General features: G+C 43.7%; 2 protein-coding genes across 5 annotated transcripts in view; both read right to left on the bottom strand.

The window, feature by feature from the left end:
- Window positions 1–8,916, bottom strand: part of LOC110537377 (non-homologous end joining factor IFFO1) — a 39,783-nt gene extending 30,867 nt beyond the window's left edge. For all 4 annotated transcript variants that reach the window (XM_036941241.2, XM_036941247.2, XM_090191759.1 and 1 more), the window contains exon 1: window positions 7,412–8,916. In XM_036941241.2, coding sequence (XP_036797136.1) covers window positions 7,412–8,415 — 1,004 coding nt within the window. In that variant the 5' untranslated portion in view covers window positions 8,416–8,916. The remainder of the gene's footprint in view (window positions 1–7,411) is intronic.
- A 125-nt stretch (window positions 8,917–9,041) lies between these two features.
- opn9 (opsin 9) lies at window positions 9,042–17,662 on the bottom strand. The gene is made up of 9 exons (XM_021623368.3): window positions 17,354–17,662; window positions 16,626–16,749; window positions 15,154–15,304; window positions 14,812–14,951; window positions 11,679–11,817; window positions 11,019–11,133; window positions 10,627–10,707; window positions 9,858–10,434; window positions 9,042–9,740 (listed from the first exon to the last, which is right to left on the bottom strand). The coding sequence occupies exons 2-9, from the start codon at window positions 16,744–16,746 to the stop codon at window positions 9,508–9,510; spliced, it is 1,557 nt and encodes a 518-aa protein (XP_021479043.2). The 5' UTR covers window positions 16,747–16,749; window positions 17,354–17,662; the 3' UTR covers window positions 9,042–9,507.
- Window positions 17,663–19,235: the final 1,573 nt, after the last annotated feature.

Raw genomic sequence — 19,235 nt, 5'->3', positions numbered from 1 at the left:
GAGAGATGAACCTAGAGAAGAGTCCCCTCAGCCAGAAAAGAGCTGTTAAATTCTACAAACACCTAAAAGGAAGCAATGCCCACACATTCCACCACAAAGCCCTCACCTACAGAGAGATGAACCTAGAGAAGAGGCCCCTCAGCCAGAAAAGAGCTGTTAAATTCTACAAACACCTAAAAGGAAGTGATGCCCACACATTCCACCACAAAGCCCTCACCTACAGAGAGATGAACCTAGAGAAGAGTCCCCTCAGCCAGAAAAGAGCTGTTAAATTCTACAAACACCTAAAAGGAAGTGATGCCCACACATTCCACCACAAAGCCCTCACCTACAGAGAGATGAACCTAGAGAAGAGGCCCCTCAGCCAGAAAAGAGCTGTTAAATTCTACAAACACCTAAAAGGAAGTGATGCCCACACATTCCACCACAAAGCCCTCACCTACAGAGAGATGAACCTAGAGAAGAGTCCCCTCAGCCAGAAAAGAGCTGTTAAATTCTACAAACACCTAAAAGGAAGTGATGCCCACACATTCCACCACAAAGCCATCACCTACAGAGAGATGAACCTAGAGAAGAGGCCCCTCAGCCAGAAAAGAGCTGTTAAATTCTACAAACACCTAAAAGGAAGTGATGCCCACACATTCCACCACAAAGCCATCACCTACAGAGAGATGAACCTAGAGAAGAGTCCCCTCAGCCAGAAAAGAGCTGTTAAATTCTACAAACACCTAAAAGGAAGTGATGCCCACACATTCCACCACAAAGCCCTCACCTACAGAGAGATGAACCTAGAGAAGAGGCCCCTCAGCCAGAAAAGAGCTGTTAAATTCTACAAACACCTAAAAGGAAGTGATGCCCACACATTCCACCACAAAGCCCTCACCTACAGAGAGATGAACCTAGAGAAGAGGCCCCTCAGCCAGAAAAGAGCTGTTAAATTCTACAAACACCTAAAAGGAAGTGATGCCCACACATTCCACCACAAAGCCCTCACCTACAGAGAGATGAACCTAGAGAAGAGGCCCCTCAGCCAGAAAAGAGCTGTTAAATTCTACAAACACCTAAAAGGAAGCGATGCCCACACATTCCACCACAAAGCCCTCACCTACAGAGAGATGAACCTAGAGAAGAGGCCCATCAGCCAGAAAAGAGCTGTTAAATTCTACAAACACCTAAAAGGAAGCGATGCCCACACATTCCACCACAAAGCCCTCACCTACAGAGAGATGAACCTAGAGAAGAGGCCCATCAGCCAGAAAAGAGCTGTTAAATTCTACAAACACCTAAAAGGAAGCGATGCCCACACATTCCACCACAAAGCCCTCACCTACAGAGAGATGAACCTAGAGAAGAGGCCCCTCAGCCAGCTGAGTCTCTGTTCACAAACACAAACTGACCTCACAGAGCCTGAGGACAGAAACGTATTTAGACCAAAACAAATTAAAAGAAAACAAAGGGATAACTATTTGACACACTGGAAAGAATCAACCCCAAAAAAACCTGAGCAAATTGGATTTACATGTTTTTTATTTCACCTTTATTTAACCAGGTAGGCCAGTTGAGAACAAGTTCTCATTTACAACTGCGACCTGGCCAAGATAAAGCAAAGCAGTGAGTTACACATGGCAGTGAGTTACACAACAACAGAGAGTTACACATGGAATAAACAAACATACAGTCAATAATACAATAGAAAAATCTATATACAGTGTGTGCAAATGTAGTACGATTAGGGAAGTAAGGCAGTAAATAGGCCATAGTGGTAAAATAATTTCAATTTAGCAATTAAACACTGGAGTGATAGGTGTGCAGAAGATGAATGTGCAAGTAGAGATACTGGGGTGCAAAGGAGAAAAAAAAATATATATATAAATAAATAACAATATGGGGATGAGGTAGTTGGGTGGGCTATTTACAGATGGGCTGTGTACAGGTGCAATGATCAGTAAGGCTCTGACAGCTAAATGCTATTTGGCCCTAAACATGGAGTACACAGTGGCAGAATACCTGACCACTGTGACTGACCCAAAATGTACCCCCATAGACAGACCTGGCTATGTGCATAATGCTCACAAAATGAGGTGGAAACTGAGCTGAACTTCCTAACCCCCTGCCAAATGTATGACCATATTAGAGACACATATTTCCCACAGATCACACGGACTCACAAAGAATTTGAAAACTAATTAAACATTGATAAACTCCCATATCTGTTAGGCGAAATACCGCAGTGTGAAATCACAGCAGCAGGATTTGGGCCCGTTGCCATGAGAAAAGTGCAACAAGTGCAGCACAAAAAACATTGTAAATACCACCAATATTTATGTTGATTTATCTTCCCCTACTTTTGACACTACAACCATATGCACATTGATATAACACTGTACATAGCTGATATATAACACAAAACGTAAAAAAATATATTTTTCAAAACTTTGTGAGTGCAATGCTTACTGTTAATTTCTAATCGTTTTTGGTGACATTGTTTCATGTATTCTCACTTCTTTGTTTACTGTTTGTCTCACTTGCTTTGGCAATGTAAAGATGATTCCCATGCCAATAAAGCCGCATTTAATTTGATGAGAGAGAGCGAGAGAGAGAGAGAGAGAGAGAGAGAGAGAGAGAGAGAGAGAGAGAGAGAGAGAGAGAGAGAGAGAGAGAGAGAGAGAGAGAGAGAGAAAGATGGAGACAGAGAGACAGAGAGACAGAGAGAGAAAGAGAGAGAAAGACGGAGACAGAGAGACTGAGAGAAAGACGGAGACAGAGAGACAGAGAGAGGTGAAGTGGGGATGATAATACAGGACAGAGCAGGTCAGGAAAATAAGGGAGGAGACAGTAAGAGGGTACAGTGGTGTAAAGTACTTAAGTAAAAATACTTTAAAAGTACTATTTAAGTCGTTTTTGGGGGTCACTTTTACTTCACTACATTCCTAAAGAAAATGCATGTACTTTTTATTCCGTACATTTTCCCTGACACCCAAAAGTACTCGTTACATTTTGAATGCTTAGCGGGACAGAAATGGTCCAATTCACACACTTATCAAGAGATCATTCCTGGTCATCTCTACTGCCTCTGACCTGTCAGACTCACTAAACACAAATGCTTAGTTTCTGAATGATGTCTGAGTTAGAGGTCGACCGATTATGATTTTTCAACACCGATACCGATTATTGGAGGACCAAAAAAAGCCGATACCGATAATGACAATTACACCAATACTGAATGAACAATGAACACTTAATATAATACATAAATAAAATCTATTTAGTCTCAAATAAATAATGAAACATGTTCAATTTGGTTTAAATAATGCAAAAACACAGTGTTGGAGAAGAAAGTAAAAGTGCAATATGTGCCATGTAAATAAGCTAACGTTTAAGTTCCTTGCTCAGAACATGAGAACATATGAAAGCTGGTGGTTCCTTTTAACATGAGTCAATATTCCCAGGTAAGAAGTTTAGGTTGTAGTTATTATAGGAATTACAGGACTATGTCTCTCTATACCATTTGTATTTCATATACCTTTGACTATTGGATGTTCGTATAGGCTCTTTAGTATTGCCAGCCTCATCTCAGGAGTTGATAGGCTTGAAGTCATAAACAGCGCTGTGCATTCAAGCACTGCTAAGAGCTGCTGGCAAATGCAGTAAAGTGCTGTTTGAATGAATGCTTACGAGCCTGCTGCTGCCTACCACCGCTCAGTCAGACTGCTCTATCAAATCATATACTTAATTATAATAAACACACAAATACAAGCCTTAGGTCATTAATATGGTCAGATCCGTAAACTATCATTTCGAAAACAAAACGTTTATTCTTTCAGTGAAATACGAAACCGTTCTGTATTTTATTCAACAGACGGCAACCCTAAGTCTAAATATTGTTGTTACATTGCACAACCTTCAATGTTATGTCATAATTATGTAAAATTCTGCCAAATTAGTTTACAACGAGCCAGGCGGCCCAAACTGCTGCGTATACCCTGACTCTGCTTACACAGAACACAAGATAAGCCAGGCGTAGTGAGCCAGGCGGCCCAAACGGCTGCGTATACCCTGACTCTGCTTACACTGAACACAAGATAAGCCAGGCGTAGTGAGCCAGGCGGCCCAAACGGCTGCGTATACCCTGACTCTGCTTACACTGAACACAAGATAAGCCAGGCGTAGTGAGCCAGGCGGCCCAAACGGCTGCGTATACCCTGACTCTGCTTACACTGAACACAAGATAAGCCAGGCGTAGTGAGCCAGGCGGCCCAAACGGCTGTGTATACCCTGACTCTGCTTACACTGAACACAAGATAAGTGACACAATTTCCCTAGTTAATATTGTCCGCTAACGTTCATTTATTTTAACTACATATGCAGGTTTAAAAACATATATTGTGTATTGATTTTAAGAAAGGCATTGATGTTTATGGTTAGGTACATTTGTGCAGCGATTGTGCTTTCTTTCACAAATGAGCTTTTGTTAAATCCTCACCCGTTTGGTAAGTTGAAGTAGGCTGTGATTCGATGATAAATTAACAGGCACTGCCTTGATTATATGCAACGCAGGACAAGCTAGTTAAAATAGTAATATCATCAACCATGTGTAGTTAACTAGTGATTATGTTAAGATTGATTGTTTTTTATAAGAAAAGTTTAATGCTAGCTAGGAACCTACCTTGGTTCCTTGCAGCCAAATCAAATCAAATTTTATTTGTCACATACACATGGTTAGCAGATGTTAATGCGACTGTAGCGAAATGCTTGTGCTTCTAGTTCCGACAATGCAGTAATAACCAACAAGTAATCTAGCTAACAATTCCAAAACTACTACCTTATAGACAGACACAAGTGTAAGGGGATAAAGAATATGTACATTAAGATATATGAATGAGTGATGGTACAGAGCGGCATAGGCAAGATACAGTAGATGGTATTGAGGACAGTATATACATATGAGATGAGCCACAAGTGATGCTGCACTCGGTAACAGGTGGTAATCCTGCCACGCAGTCTCCTCGTGGATTGCAATGTAATCAGCCATAATCGGCATCCAAAAAGGCAGATTACCGATTGTTATGAGAAGTTGAAATCGGCCCTAATTAAATCGGCCCTGCCATAGGACGACCTCTAGTCTGAGTGTTGGGGTGTGCCCCTGGCTATCCGTAAATTTAAAAAAAAACATGAACAATTGTGCCATATGGTTTGCTTAATATAAGGAATTTGAAATTATTTATAATTTTACTTTAGATAGTTAAGTACATTTAAAACAAAATGCTTTTAGACTTTTACTCAAGTAGTATTTTACTGGGTGATTGACTTTTACTTGAGTAATATCCTATTAAGGTATCTTCCTTCCTGTTTGGCCCTGTCCGGGGGTGTCCTCGGATGGGGCCACAGTGTCTCCTGACCCCTCCTGTCTCAGCCTCCAGTATTTATGCTGCAGTAGTTTATGTGTCGGGGGGGCTTAGGGTCAGTTTGTTATATCTGGAGTACTTCTCCTGTCTTATCCGGGGTCCTGTGTGAATTTAAGTGTGCTCTCTCTAATTCTCTCTTTCTCTCTCTTGGAGGACCTGAGCCCTAGGACCATGCCTCAGGACTACCTGACATGATGACTCCTTGCTGTCCCCAGTCCACCTGGCCGTGCTGCTGCTCCAGTTTCAACTGTTCTGCCTTATTATTATTGGACCATGCTTGTCATTTATGAACATTTGAACATCTTGGCCATGTTCTGTTATAATCTCCACCCGGCATAGCCAGAAGAGGACTGGCCACCCCACATAGCCTGGTTCCTCTCTAGGTTTCTTCCTAGGTTTTGGCCTTTCTAGGGAGCTTTTCCTAGCCACCGTGCTTCTACACCTGCATTGCTTGCTGTTTGGGGTTTTAGGCTGGGTTTCTGTACAGCACTTTGAGATATCAGCTGATGTACGAAGGGCTATATAAATACATTTTATTTGATATATTTACTTTTAAATCAAGTATGACAATTGGGTACTTTTTCCACCCCTGGAGGGGTATGAGAGAACTAGCCACTGAGAGAGCGGGAACAATGAATAGCAATATGAATGGATAGATGGAGAGAACAAGGGACAGGGCAGGGGAAGAAAATTGGAGGAGAGGGAGGGAAGGGGGTGTATCTTATACTGAAACTACCTTCTTGAAGTGAATTAATAGTCCTGTGGGTTTCCCTCTCTCTACATGTTGCCTGCAGGTAGATTTAACTGCATTACTACAACAACAGACTCATGACAGAGATAACATTCTTTCACTACACTGGAGGCCTAAATCACATCAATGACTGTGCAGTACGGATGCTATCAGATATATGGATGTCTGAAGGTGAGACAAGCCTGGACTTGACTCACTTGGAGGTGGCAGTAAGGTCACATGCCTCATGAAATCACAATAAACAAACAAAACAGCCACAAACACACACTTGTCCCAGGTCCTCCCGATCACAAACCAATCATTGACCCTACCCAGCCTTCCTAATGGGACATACATGCTTGTCTATCACCTTACATTCATTGGGTATGGCATGTTTGCTGAGATACGTTTATCCAAATCAACATACCTTCAGTATAGACCATGTCTATGTGACCTGTGCAGCGTGAATCGAAGCCACAGCCCTGCTGTTACTAGTGCCACAAATCAGCGGTCCGGGTTCTAGTTCTGTCATAGAATACAAAATGCAGCCATTTCAAACGTGCAGAGGTGCACTATGGTCTCTGTATCAGATTCCTGTCACTGTGTTTGGCCCAGTACCCTTGTTTTCTAAAGGGGCGCTAAGCAGATATTCCTTCCCCAAGCCAAAACATAAGTCAAATCTTCAAATACTTGAGCTGTGCTTGATTTATATATAGTTTGCCTGGTTCAAATGGAATAGTCTCAAAAGTACAAAATCAATGCAGTAATCCCAAAAGTACAAACAGCTAAATCAAGCATACCCTGACCTAGGTCTGGAGTCCACTAGCTAGTGGGAAACTCAAGAGTTCAAAGGTCTTTGAACTTCAAAAGCATTGGTGTGATTGTTGAGACAGAGCCTTCCTGTGTTGGATCTCAGTTACATGACTTCATTCTGAGTCAGTTATGGTCCGATAATGTTTGGTATTTCCCCCAGCTGCCCTTTGCATCTCTAGCAATAAGAATGGTGTGGGCTGTGGCAGAAATAGACAGAACACAGGCAGGACACAGCTGCTCTCAGAGGCCATCTGTTGTAATAGGGCCTTTCACTTCACCCAGTGGCATGAGCAAAATAATACATGTACGCCTATTATAGTTCCACTAAGTTACATCAACTGACTTTTACCAAGAGACGTTTAATCACAACTCTAGGTCCCCATGCGCATTTACACCCGTCAGACACACACGTTAATTAGGCCTTAGGTTGGTGAATAAATCAACAAAGGTTGATCCTATTTACCTGCGTTTGTACTCGTCTCTCTCCCTCTTGACTTTGGCCAGGACGTTGTACAGGGCTCTGATCTCCGGGGTAATGGTATCAATCTGGACCCCGACCCCGTCCGGCTGGACCCAGGACACACCGGGGCTGGTGACGCGCGTCTCCACGCCAGAAGCAAGCTTGCGGGTATGGTTGTAGGACCAGATAGTACCGGGGAGGAACCGGGGAGGCGGGTTGGTGGGGGTTCCAGTGCCAGTACTGAAAACCGTTTTCCCGTTGGTGATTGAATTGGACCCGGCTGGAGAGTCGATTGTCGGGGTTGATAGGCTTACCGTGATGGTCGGATTATGATTCGGTTCGGTGGGGTTTGTTTCAGCTTTGTTCTTGGACTCAAGCGTGAGGACAGTGTTGAGGGCAGGTGTGAAGAGGGTAGTGGGTCGTCTCGCAGAGTTATTGGTGTTTTGGAACGGGAGTGACCCGGGCCTGAGCGGGATAGTTCCCACAAACCCGGTCTGTACACCTGTTTCTTGGGTATGGGCCCGTCTAGCGCTTTCAGAACAACTTCCATCACAGCTGTTCTTCGCATCCAACGCCTGTTGTAGTTGTTTCTCCAAAATCTTATTCCTTCGCTCAAGTTCATGCACTTTGGCCAGAAAGCATCGGAACCGTAAGTTCAGAGTCTTTAGGACACTGATATTGGAGCCCAGGTCGTTCCTCAGGGCCATCGCTGCAGGACGTTGGGGCACAGACCGGTGATAAGAGTGGTTTAGATGCAGGTAAGCTTGTGAGGGTGTGGTGAAATCGAACCCTGGCAGAGACTCCGAGCCCAGTCCGGGATGGTCGCCCAGGAAGAAAGATGTCGGGTCGGGCGAGCAGAAGACGGCTTCGGGTAGAAGGCCTGAGGGGGAATCCGGATGACTCGGTCCTCCTTGGTTCTGCTGCTGTTGATGTTGGAGAAGCGAGTTCGCCTCTAACAAAGGATTCATACTATGGTATGGAAAACTAAAGCGCTGCAGATCTGGCATGAACACGGACGGTAATTTTCTCCGTAAAAAAAAAATCACAAAAATAAAATAATGACAGGCTGAAAGTTGACTTGTTGTTGGATACCAGACGTATCCGTGACGTTCCACCTATACCAGGTTACGTAACTGTTTAATTACGAATGTTTCCTCGATTTATCTCCGGTCGGTCTAAAGAGGCTCGTGGAATAAGTTCCCTCGCTCTTCCTGTCTGGCTCTGTTGCTGGATAACGGTCGCCCCAAAAAACAATGCCGAATAGGCCGGTCCGACGGCTATGCGCAGGCGACAACACTCAAATGTATTTCAGAAAAGTAATGTTTTGGTATACAGCCTATATGAGAGAAAGTACTGTTAAATGCTGCAAATCTCTAATGTATTAAAAATAAATCCAGTGTCTTCCGTTAACGCTTATCTGGCTCCAAAGTGGCCACAAGACACAACAAGTGCTGCAAGAATTGGAGAGCTGGGAAGCTACCGTAAATACACAAGTAGCTGTTTTTCTGTGCCCAGTAGGCTACGAACAGTTCCATAAGACCTCTTAGAGTCCTAGTTCACGATTTGGGGGAGGTGTTATCAGGAACTTTCCACTTGTGAATGTAATTTTATGGTCACACCATAGGCAACAAGATTTTCCCACTTGGCTCGATTTTATTTTGTTACAAAATACACACATACAATTTTACACACTATTCTATTGTGTGAAACTATAATGTAAACCATAACCTACAGGCCTATCAGGACAGTGTTGACAAAGACAACAAAAAAACTACAAAATAGACTAAACTAAAAGATGGAATACCATTTTCAAAACTGCAGCAGACATCTTGTTGGTGCTTAGATATAAAGGTAAAAAATACACACAATATGTAAAAATACAACAGTGTATATTTTACATATCATAATTGTTGGTTATATAATAATACTAATGTTTTGGCTACATTTAAAAAAAGAGTCACTACTCAAAACACTCACTATGATACAATACTCTGGTTGTTCTTACACAAAACATGTTTTATTTTAAAGCTGTTTTTAAAGAAGTCTCTGCTCCTAAACACCTCCATCCTCTCAACATCTCTTATCCATCTCTCCCTCTGTCACTCGGTCATCAGACTACTAGAGGTGGAACCCCCCAGCTCTCTCCCTGCTTCGCTCAGACTCTGCCCGTCTATGTTGACCTGTGTGTCCAGCGACGCCATGCCCAGGGCGTCCCACCCCACCGAGATGGTGTCGCCAGCCCTCTCTTTCTTTCCCAACTCCACCATGGGCATGGCCTTGGGGTTGCTCCTCCCTCGCCAGCTGTGGCAGTAGGAGAGGCTGCCTTTGGGGGCTGAGGAGAGAAAGAGGAGAAGAGAGAGAGAGAGAAAGAAAATGTGTGAGAGAGAGAGAGTTATCAGTCATTCTGCACCTGTCCAGTCCACACCTGTAGCTATGAAAGACTCCTTACTGTCAGAGTAGCTCCCTGCTCTTCCCTGCATTCTCCTCCTCTCCCCGTTCTGTCTCCCAAACAGTATGTCGTACACGTCCTCTCTGAACTCCTTGTTCATGATCTGGTAGATGAAAGGGTTAATCATGCAGTGAGACTTGGCAAACATTGCTGGTATCAGAGACACCATAGGTGGCAGGCAGGACACCGGCCGGTTGCTCCCTGTCTCCGACTCCCCCTCCTGGCCTGGGGCTGAACTGCGCGTGGAAGCAGCAGACAGACTGTGGCCTAAGCCAGAATAGGAGTATGGATCTGGGTTGGTCACGTCCCGCAAGGATTCTCCAGGGTCGTAGTAGACACTTCCGTAGTTGCTTCCGTAGTTTTCCGTGGAGGTCCAATTGAGGAGACCCATAATGTTGGGGATGTTTGGGAAGGCTGAGGCCATCCCGGTGGATCCTCCAGTCCCCATGGAGGGGCCTCCTCCCTGCATGGCCTCCCCGGCCCAATGCTCATCCTTGGGGGCCAAGGCAGAGTAGAGGGAGACAATGGCATAGGGAGTCCAGGATAAGAGGAAGGTGGAGCACACCACAGCTGCTATCTGGGACAGACAGACAATAGATGAAACAACAGAAAGATGTAATGTGCTGTCTGTACTTACACACTTGTTACAATGTTAATACAAAAGTTATTCCCTGGTAGTTTCTCTGCCTGGAATAAAGCAGATGTTACGACATCTTTCATTTCAAGTCAGTAACTAAGCTTCTTCTAACATAGTATGTTTTCCACATACCTTTGTGAGTCTCAGGTCTTTGTTGGTGTGAGTGACAGTTGAGGAGGGAATAGATGCCAGAGCGCGACTAGAACGGTAAACCTACACAGAGAGACATGTCAGTAAACACAAACTTCAACCGTCACTGACCACAAACAAATACACAAGGGCCACGCTCGCTAGACCACCAGTTGGCTACAGCTATTGAGTCCACCATCACGGTAATAGATCATGCTTGCTGGACTGTACTCAGCATGCATTCCATACGTTATAGGGTGCCCCACTCAAAATATGCCAGGACGATTGATTGACAATCAATGAGTTACATGGCATGCTGTTTTCTGAGTTGAGTTCCCTGGACTCTCCCCTACTGAATCAGCCATTTTGTGCCAGCTGGGTGCAGTTTCTCTCACCGTCAGCAGAATGGTCATGTAGGAGGCGACGATGGTCAGTGTGGGGAGAAAGAAGCACATGATCAGGATCAGCAAGATGTAGGCCCTGTCGATCAAAGATGACCTCATCCCCCACCTCAAAGAAAAGAGGAAGAAGAAGATGTATATTTATACATACTTTTATAACCTCGTACCCAGGCTGAATTGGTGCTGCTGGATGAGAGGAATGCTTTTATAACCTCGTACCCAGGCTGAATTGGTGCTGCTGGATGAGAGGAATGCTTTTATAACCTCGTACCCAGGCTGAATTGGTGCTGCTGGATGAGAGGAATGCTTTTATAACCTCGTACCCAGGCTGAATTGCTGCTGCTGGATGAGAGGAATGCTTTTATAACCTCGTACCCAGGCTGAATTGCTGCTGCTGGATGAGAGGAATGCTTTTATAACCTCGTACCCAGGCTGAATTGCTGCAGCTGGATGAGAGGAATGCTTTTATAACCTCGTACCCAGGCTGAATTGCTGCTGCTGGATGAGAGGAATGCTTTTATAACCTCGTACCCAGGCTGAATTGCTGCTGCTGGATGAGAGGAATGCTTTTATAACTGCAGACATTCTCTCTCTCTCTCGCACACACACACACACACACCAAAACAGTGTCTAAAAAGAGAGAGTCAGGAGTACCAGTTGATGGTGCAGCTGGTCCCAAAGGGTTCTGGTCCGTAGCTGCCGAAGCCAAAAACAGGCAGGGAGGCCCAGAATAGAGAGTAGAACCACACCAGCCCTATGGACATGGACATGTGACGTCTCTCGATCCACTGACCTGGTAGAGAGAGATGGAGGAATGTTATTCTTTTATTTCACCATTATTTATTCTCATTGGGTAAGATCTATTTTTTGAGAGACACCTGATTGTCCAGCATGTACTATATTATAAACAGACACATAGGAGAGGGATATGAATAAAGTGAAGCACGTTGTTTGATTGACCAGTAATTAGTAAATAAGAAGTAGGATTGATCCAAAGGCTCCAGATGTATGATGCGTGTAATGAATACATGTATATTTCCTTTATTTTAACAGGGAGTCTCACTGAAACTAAGGCATCTGTTGCAAATGAGCCCTGAAAATGGTTGCTAGTAGTTTAAATGGTTGTGTGTGATATTTACGGGTTTCTGTTTCTTTATGTAGTGTTGCATGTTGGTAGCCCAGACATTAACCCTACCCTTCCCTTCATTTAAAAAAAGAACAAATTCTTATTTTCAAAGATGGCCTAGGAACAGTGGGTTAACTGCCTTGTTCAGGGGCAGAACGACAGATTTTTACCTTGTCAGCTCCGGGATTCAATCTTGCAACCTTTTGGTTACTAGTCCAGCACTCTAACCACTAGGCCACCTTCCCTTTCCCATAGCTACCTGCGTGACTACCCCTAACCAGCAATACAATAACATCATTGCTGCCTAGTGTCTACGTAACCGGAAAGTCATCTCCAGGTCAACAAGATCAAGCTGGAGTCTGGACCAATTCAAAATATCAAAAACTGCTCTTACAATAGTGCCCCCAATTATCTCTACAACGTGGGTTTGAAGAAAGAGTCGGACATACAGACAAACAGATTAGAAACTACACTACATGACCAAAGGTATGTGGACACCTGCTCGTCCAACATCTCATTCCAAAATCATGGGCATTGGTATTGGTATTTTAGGTATTTTATTAGGATCCCCATTAGCTGTTGCAAAAGCAGCAGCTACTCTCCATGTGGTCCACATAAAACATGAAACATAATACAGAATGACATAATACAGAACATCAATGGACAAGAACAGAACTACATACATTTTTTAAAAAGGCACACGTAGCCTACATGTCAATAACATACACACAAACTATCTAGGTCAAATAGGGGAGAGGCGTGGTGCCGTGAGGTGTTGCTTTATCTGCTTTTTGAAACCAGGTTTGCTGTTTATTTGAGCAATATGAGATGGAAGGAAGTTCCAAAGCAACAAGGGCTCTATATAATATTGTACACTTTCTTGAATTTGTTCTGGATTTGGGGTCTGTGAAAAGACCCCTTGGTGGCTTGTCTGATGGGATAAGTGTGTGTGTCAGAGCTGTGTGTAAATTGACAATGCAAACAGTTTGGGATTTTCAACACATTAATGTTTCTTATAAAGTGAAGCGATGCAGCCAGTCTCTCCTCAACTCTTAGCCAAGAGAGACTGGCATGCATCATATGTATATCAGCCGTCTGATTACAATGAAGAGCTAAACGTGCCACTCTGTTCTGGGCCAGCTGCAGCTTAAATAGGTCTTCACTTGCAGCACTGGAGCACACGACAAATATGGAGTTGGAGTTGAATAATATGGAATTGGTCCCCTTTTGCTGCTATAACAGCCTCCACTCTTCTGGGAAGGCTTTCCACTAGATGTAGTAACATTGCTGCAGGGCCTTGCTTCCATTCAGCCACAATAGCATTAGTAAGGTCTGGCACTGATGTTGGGAGATTAGGCCTGGCTCGCAGTCGGCGTTTCCAATTCATCCCAAAGGTGTTCCATAGGGTTGAGGTCAGGGCTCTGTGCAGGCCAGTCATGTTCTTCCACACCGATCTCAACAAACCATTTCTGTATGGACCTCACTTTGTGCATGGTGGCATTGTCATGCTGAAACAGGAAAGGGCTGCCACAAAGTTGGAAGCACAGAATCGTCTAGAATATCATTGTATGCTGTAGCATTAAGATTTCCCTTCAGTGGAACTAAGGGACCTAGCCCGAACCATGAAAGAAAACAACCTGACCATTATTCCTCCTTCACCCAACATTACAGTTGGCACTATGCATTCGGGCAGGTAGCGTTCTCCTGACATCCACCAAACCAAGATTAGTTCGTCGGACTGCCAGATGGTGAAGCGTTTATACTGCTCCAGAGTCCAATGGCAGCAAGCTTTACTCCACAAACAGTTATTGCGCTGACTTTGCTTCCAGAGGCAGTTTGGAACTCGGTAGTGTGTTTTGCAACAGAGGACAGACGATTTTTACGAGCGACATGCTTCAGCACTTGGCGATCCCGTTCTGTGAGCTTGTGTGGCCAACCACTTCACACTTCACTTCACAATAACAGCACTTACAATTGACCTGGTCAGCTCTAGCAGGGTAGAAATTTGATGAACTGAGTTGTTGGAAAGGTGGCATCTTATGACGGGGCCACATTGAAAGTCACTGAGCTCTTCAGTAAGGCCATTCTCCTGCTTATGTTTGTCTATGGAGATTGCATGGCTGTGTGCTCAATTTTATACACCTATCAGCAACAGGTGAGAATAAAATAGCCAAATCCACTAATTTGAAGGGGTGTCCACATAATTTTGTATATATAGTGTATGTTTAGATTAGGTCATTGAATGCAGAGGTTCTGTTCAAAATCAATTATCTGACATGCTAAGTATAAAGGGCATATTCAAAGCAAGAGCCTTATTCATGCTCTGACCCACTGACGAAAGCCTCAGGGAAAACCAGGAAGTCAATGAGGCCACTAAAAGGGGTCAGGGGTCAACAACATCCTTTTGTGTCACCCCTTTTGGTTCTCTCAATTGAGTATCAGACATGTATTTCATGTAATGAAATGTTTGAAGAAATATCAGATAAGGATGAAGGATAAATGTAGCCTACGGAAGCTAAATGTTTTTGGGATTCAACAACACTTTATCATTGTCTTCCCAAGGGAAAATATGTAAGAAATGTATCAAATGAAGAATTTAATAAGTGTGTACACACATGACTCAAAAAGATAGCAAAAAGAAATGAAGGGAATCCCACTGACCGTATCTGAAGCTGCAGATCTTGAGGCAGCGGTCCAGAGAGATGAGACAGGTGGTGATGAGGGAGCCGATCCCAAAAACAAAGCCCTGCAACCCGTACCACAGGCACCCTGCTTCCCCAAACACCCAGCCATGGGACACACTGGTGGACCAGAGGAGGAGTTAATGATCTGATAATGATCATTGGTTATTGGAACACTAAGCACTTTGTCTGATTCATGGGATGTGAGTGTAAACTGTCAATTGATCTGGATAAAAGACATCTGCATCATATAATTTTGTCTAGTTTGATATTCATACTATCAGTATGAGGGATTGAAGATTGGTTGACAGGAATTGCTCACCTGGAAATTATGAGGCATGGCGCCCCCAAGAGGCTGTATCCAAAATCACAGATGGCCAGGTTAATAGTCATGAGTTCTGGTGGTCTGAGTTTCTTCTTCTTTCTACAGTAAACCAACAGCACTATGCCATTCCCAACCACAGACACTACACCTGGAGAAGAAGAGAGGAGAGAAGGAAGAGAGGAGCGGGGAGATAGGAGGTTTGAAGCGACGGGGAGAGAGAGAAAGATAGAAGTATAGAGACAGACCAGCTCACTGTCTGCTCTTGGGTATAATAAGGGTCTGTAAACCATCTGTCATTTAATATTTCAACCGCTGCTACCTTCCTGACCCCCTCAACCCACTATGCGGCTTTGGAAGCATCGGGGAACCAATCCAAAGTGAATAAATGCTCTAGCTGAATCGACATGGTTGCTTGCTGGCTGGCTGGCCAGTGGGGTGCAGGGTGCTGTTCATAGCCTCATTTGATTTGTTGTGTAGGTAATTATTGGGAGCAACAGGTATGGAATGTTCCATGCTGTGATTCCTCATGTGTATCCTCTCCTCTCTTCTTTCCTCTCTCCTTTCCTCTCACCTTTCCTCTCTCCTTTCCTCTCACCTTTCCTCTCTCCTCTCTCATCTCTCTATGTATCCTCTGTCCTTTATGTATCCTCTGTCCTTACCTTTCTCTGTCCTCTTTCGTTTCCTCTCTCTATGTATCCTCTCTCCTCTGTCCTCTGTCCTCTCTCCTCTCTATGTATCCTCTCCTCTCTGGTGTGACCCTGGGGTTGCTATGCTAATACACTTTGTATTCAGTCTGTCTCCACAGCTCTGTAATGGAAACAGTCATAGAGAGTTAGATCACTGACTGACTTGATCAGAAAGGTTGATCCTGATGGATGACAGATCTGTGTTGAAACAAAGTAAACCCATTCAGCCATCTGCGTGGGCTCTGGATTCCGATGATTAAGATGTGAAAAGCTGTTGCCCAGCTTATATATCAAAACCCTTTCAGTCCTCTGGGATCAAATTAGATTTTGTTCATATTGTTTTTAAGTCTTGATTTATCTGAACAGAATTTCACCCCCATAAATATACCTTAAGCCAAGCCTAATACTTCTACACTGTACAGATTATGTTCTGATTATTCTACCAGTGAGTTACTCAGGAGGAATACCAACCACTCTGACACTAACTGACACCAACACTGAATCTCTCGTCTGTGATGAGGAGATATGCCTAATTTCAAATCAACCAACAACCCTGCGCCTCTATGCCCAAGTCTCTAGACACTTGTATAGATCTGAAATTATTTGATGTAGTATGGTAATATCTCACGCTTTGAGGATTTTTCACCATATTTTTCACCATATTGCTTATAGTACAAGTAGTGTAAAATCCAGTCCTTTCAAATCTCTATCAGTGGTTAGAGGGTATAGGGGTATAGTGGCTAGGGGTGAATGTGTTGTAGGCAGATGGTAGATTTGACTCACCTGTGAGGATGAGGAAGATGGCAACTCCCAGGTCAGTGCTGGGGGAGAGGTGAGAAAGGAAGGCAGGAGGGATGGAGGATGGGACAGAGACCCTCCACGAGCCATTTCCTCCCAGAGACATCAACTGGTGGAGAAAATAAGACAGAGAGAGATTTTACTGTAAAGCCCAGTAGATAGAAGAGGTCAAAAGAGAGAGGAGGAGAGTAACGTACTGAGACAAGAGAACGTGCTAGAAAGTGGAAGGTAAGAGGATTTAACCCCTAGACATGCACAGAAAAACAGAGAGAGTTAGAGATGTTAAATTCCCTATAGTATTAGCTAACGCAGATATAGACAGAGAAAGAGAGAAAAAGACAAAAGAGAAGAGGAGAGAGGAGAAGGGAGAGTAGAGGGGAAAGTTTAGAGGAGAGCAGAGAGGGTAGGGGAGAGGAGAGGGGAAAGGGTAGAGGAGAGCAGAGAGGGTAGCGGAGAGGAGAGGGGAGACAGGGGGTGAGCCAGTGTATTACAGCCAGAAATGTGTAAAAGTAAGAAGTGCACAATCAGGAGAAAAGTGGAGAATTGGAAAAGCAGGAAGAGAAAAAGAGAGACAGCCAATTGAAAAACACACAACTATTATCACAGAATCAAACTCACTGTTCAGTTCAAAGCTGAAAGGAGATCACTCACACACACACACTAATGAGAAATCAACAGGTGACACACACACCAAGAGGAGCATTCTTACTCACCTTCCTCTTCGTCGGTCAACCTGCCCCTCTCTACCTCTCTTTTTTACTTCCTATCTCACTCTTTTGTTCAGTCTGTCTGTGTTGTGAGTTAAGCTCTTTTTTAAATCTTAAGCCTCTGTCAATTTTTGTGCTCTATTTCTGAGAAGAGTAAATCAACTTGCTGTCGACAATCTGGCGGAGAAATGATCAGTGAGTGTGTGGTCCGAAAAGGCACACAGAGGGAAAATAAATGGAAGGATCTGAGCCTTTTTGACCTCCCTCTCTCTCTCTCTCTCTCACACACTCTCATCAATCTCTTTCTCTCTCTTCTATGCTCTCACCCTCTTCCTCTCTCTTCCATGCTCTCTTTCTCTCTCTCTCTCTCTGTATCTCTGTCACTCTTTATCTCTCTATCCATTGTTTAAACTGAATGCCGTAGAAGAGATATCACCAATTGTGATATAATAACATGAGTACACATGTAACTGACTCATAATTTGTATGTGTCTAACAATGAGAGCAACAACACCCAGGAGACACAAGTCTTCTCTTCAATAAGATGACTGCCTTGTCTGAGCATGACGTGAGAGAGATAGACACTGGGATGTTGAAATAAATACATAGCTTACTGGCTGCAAACTGAACTACAACATTAACCCGATCTTCAATCCTGCTCTTATGGGGCTTAAAGTCAACCTACACACAAGTCTGGCTTGAAAGGTTACAATAAACTGTGTATGTTTAGAGGCTCAGCTTTACGATCAGAGGATGCCTTGGTGTGTAGCAGTAGGTGTTCAGCCATCAACATGTTCTCTCTCCTGTTGACTCACACCTTCGTCCAGGAAGTCATGCTGTGTGTTACTGTCACTAGAAGAACATGTGACAGCATTTTCACTCATTAAAGCTAACAGACACTAATTCATTACTTATACTTGATTAAGTGGTTCATTTGAAAAACAAATGACTTATGATTATCAATTAGTATGATGGAAACCCAGTGTTCTCTAAGCACCAAGTCAACTATAGTGAAGTAAAGTGAAAGCATGAAAACCTCCCTACATTCTCTATAGGCACCACAATCCACCTAAAGCACCCGATACACACACTGTCAAGTTGACTGCAATCACGCTGTTCATTAAGCCTCCTGCAGCCCCCATAGGACCATCATGCTGTGAAACCCCTAGTCTAGAGGTTGTTGGTCTCAGAAAAGTAAAAGCCCAGTAGAGTTGGCTTACCTCTCTTCCCTTGTCAATACCATCGATTGGGAATATTTTATGAAGGCCAATTGCGTAATCATAATGGTCGGCCATTGTCAACTTTTGTTAGTCATGCCAGAACACCCTTGGCTTAACAAATGGAGCAGGTATTGAACTGAACTGGGGGGAGGGGGGGGGGGGGGGGGGGTGTAGAGAGAAATAATGATTCATCTCAGGAAGGGGGAGAGAAAAATAAGAGAATTTAACACTGATGGAAAAGGAAACTGTGCAGAAAGGGTTTGATTGGACACAATGTCTTTATTTCTACCTTTTGGATCCTGTGTATTGCTACGTATTACACTGTTGGAGCTGGAAACAAGAATGTCGCTGCACCTGCAATAACATCTGCAAATCTGTGTACACAACCAATGAACGTTTGAGTCGAGTAGAGAGAACTGGCAGAGGAAGTGACGCGATCATAGAACTGAAATTAAAGTGTCTGGGTTGTGTTTGAAATCCTGGTTCTGTCAAATGCACAGATTCTTACAAGAGTAAACGGATCAGATGTATGCTAGCATCAGAGTGAGAACATTCAGATGGATGTTTTAGTTTACAGAGCAACCTCATTGTATAGATTCTGTACCTAAACTACTCCTATGTACCCAGGGTCAGGAATAATTATGTTGTATAGTGTTTCCATTGTGTAG

This window comes from Oncorhynchus mykiss, chromosome 2, assembly GCF_057628025.1.
Source record: "Oncorhynchus mykiss isolate SJ-2025 chromosome 2, ASM5762802v1, whole genome shotgun sequence".
Taxonomy (NCBI): domain Eukaryota; kingdom Metazoa; phylum Chordata; class Actinopteri; order Salmoniformes; family Salmonidae; genus Oncorhynchus; species Oncorhynchus mykiss.
The sequence above is the reverse complement of the archived record's forward strand: the minus strand, read 5'-3'. Positions and strand labels throughout refer to the sequence as shown.

Coding starts and splice junctions, on each gene's coding strand:
- opn9 (XM_021623368.3), bottom strand. CDS start 16,746: ATGTCTCTGGGAGGAAATGGCTCGTGGAGGGTCTCTGTCCCATCCTCC. Junction 11,818..14,811: donor GATCTGCAGCTTCAGATACG/GTCAGTGGGATT, acceptor TCTCTCTACCAG/GTCAGTGGATCGAGAGACGT. Junction 9,741..9,857: donor AGCAGGGAGCTACTCTGACA/GTAAGGAGTCTT, acceptor TTCTCTCCTCAG/CCCCCAAAGGCAGCCTCTCC.